Below are 2203 nucleotides of genomic sequence, written 5' to 3' on the forward strand. Positions count from 1 at the left end.
TGGGTTTGTAAATAACTACCATTGCCATGCCAAACGGCTATTGAATATTTTTTGTCAAATGTTGCAGTTAAATCCATTTTGTAAATATGAATATCCTGCCCCCACCCCAACCCCCTAATATTAGTGTTTTTAAGCTCTATCTCCAACTTTAGGTGACATATTTAATTATTACTAATATTATTTAGTAAAATTGTATTAACTTAAAGGAAAGTAGGACAATGAATTTTTAATCGTGGCTAGTAAATGTGTTAAATCACTGATCCCATGGCTAGTGGATTATATAAAAATTCTAAAAGCCCTGATTGTATGGTGGACGAACCGTCTGGAAAGCATTTTCTTAACCCTAACCGTAACCCATTTTCTTTCTTGGGAAGCCCCAACCTCCCCCCAACTCCTTTTCCATACCAAAAAAATTATTTATGGCAAAAACCTTGCCCCTCCCCACCATTTTATGGTGAGGATCTTTTCACCTATTCACCCCACCACCCCTGCCAAGATACTGTCAAATAATTTCCATGAAAAATTAACTGCTAATTAATGTGAACTGAGGGAGAGTATTGCAGATTTTTAAACAACTTAATTGCAGTTCACTGATCCTTAAGATCAAGAGGCTTTAAAATCAGTACTGGTTTTCTTCTATCCATCCCTTGAGACTGGTGGGTAATGGGAGTTGCTGGATGTGGTCGTAACGTGTGTACTGCCTAATCACAAAACGACACAGGTACTGTAAAGTTCTAACTTGAGTGAATCTAGACACAGGTTTTGTAAGTCTGACAGGGAATGATGGCGCACCAGGTGATCTTGACCGTGAGTAACAGAATATTCCAGTCTGAGAGTCAGTCATAGAATGTTCTATTAGATCTACAATGGAGGGGTAGCCCTCCGTGTCAGGTTGTGCATAGAAACTAAACATGCCATTACAGTGTTCGATACGAGTGTGCAGCGTCCTGCCGTACGAACGAAAGCTCAAGCTCAACAAATATCTTTCGTCTGAACTGTCGCGTACAAGAAAAGCACCGTCTGACTGATGCGCCAATTTTTCTTCAGCTTCATTCCGCGTGATCGGTCCCCAGTACCACCCAAATTTGGAAAGACGGAACAGCTCCTGGGTAAGGCTCCACACTTTTGGTGGTTCAGAGTCATCATATGCGAGAGCAAATTTCTGAGACATATCAAATGTTTCACAAGAATCATAAGTTGGGATAGCTTGGCATAAAAGACGTCGACCGTCAATCATTATACTGTGATGCGAACTCCCTTCTCCTGAATCTTCACTATTGCAATCACTCCTGGCACAACAGTCGGGATGAAATTTTGATATATCTTTTGTTCGGCAGCTTGGTTTGTCTCTCCTCACATCGTTACTGTCCGTATTGGAATGCATTTCACTTATCTTCGGTGATGTGTATGTCTGTCCATTCAAGTTCAAACTGTCACAGCTGCGCGAACCTGCACTTGATCTTACAGTCTTTTCACACAACACAACCAGATGTTTCCCTTTAGGTTTGCATTTCTTTGTTTCTAATTTTAATGAAGCATTTGGGCAATCTTCAACACGGTTGCTTTCACTTTCATCCGTTTTTCGATGAACCGACTGCGTAAATTTACGTCTTAAATTTCTTAGAAGTCCTATCTTGTCTCTTTTTCTGTGATTGACATCAGATTCTGTCGTTGTGTGCTCATCTGCATAGTTTTGTTGTGATAAACCTTGTGAGTCATTTGACAAATTGGAACATTCACGAGTAATCTCGGAATCGCAACTCATAACTTCGTGTTTCGGGGACGCACCACGATTGCGTCGCTGTGCTGAAAGTTTTATCCCTTTAAAGGTTATTTTCTTCATCATCTTCCAAGCCCATGAAACACATCAAACTGCATTTTGATGCATATTTTGTAAAGCAATTTACAGCAAAAAAAAAGAGAGATCACCTTTATAACTACGGGCGAAACTCTCTGGAATATCTTTGAGCATGCGTAATAGAAAGCTTCCGTATTTTGACCCGTGCAGAAAACATTTTTACTAACTTTATTGGTGAAAAAGTATATTTTTCAGTATTATTAAAAACTATATTATCTATATCATTAGTTTACTATAAATAATATATGACAAACTGTAACAATCTGTTTAGTATATTTTGTAAAATATAAGCGATATATGTTAACCAATCCAACACAAGATGCATTTTGTGCGGTAAAGAAATTT

The 2203-nt window shown here is 38.6% G+C and overlaps 1 protein-coding gene across 1 annotated transcript; it reads right to left on the reverse strand.

Annotated features, from left to right (window-relative positions):
• Positions 1-246: 246 nt before the first annotated feature.
• LOC121388572 lies at positions 247-1948 on the reverse strand. The gene has a single exon (XM_041519960.1). The coding sequence runs from the start codon at positions 1844-1846 to the stop codon at positions 620-622; it is 1227 nt and encodes a 408-aa protein (XP_041375894.1). The 5' UTR covers positions 1847-1948; the 3' UTR covers positions 247-619.
• Positions 1949-2203: the final 255 nt, after the last annotated feature.

This window comes from Gigantopelta aegis, chromosome 14 (assembly GCF_016097555.1).
Source record: "Gigantopelta aegis isolate Gae_Host chromosome 14, Gae_host_genome, whole genome shotgun sequence".
Classification (NCBI taxonomy): Eukaryota; Metazoa; Mollusca; class Gastropoda; order Neomphalida; family Peltospiridae; genus Gigantopelta; species Gigantopelta aegis.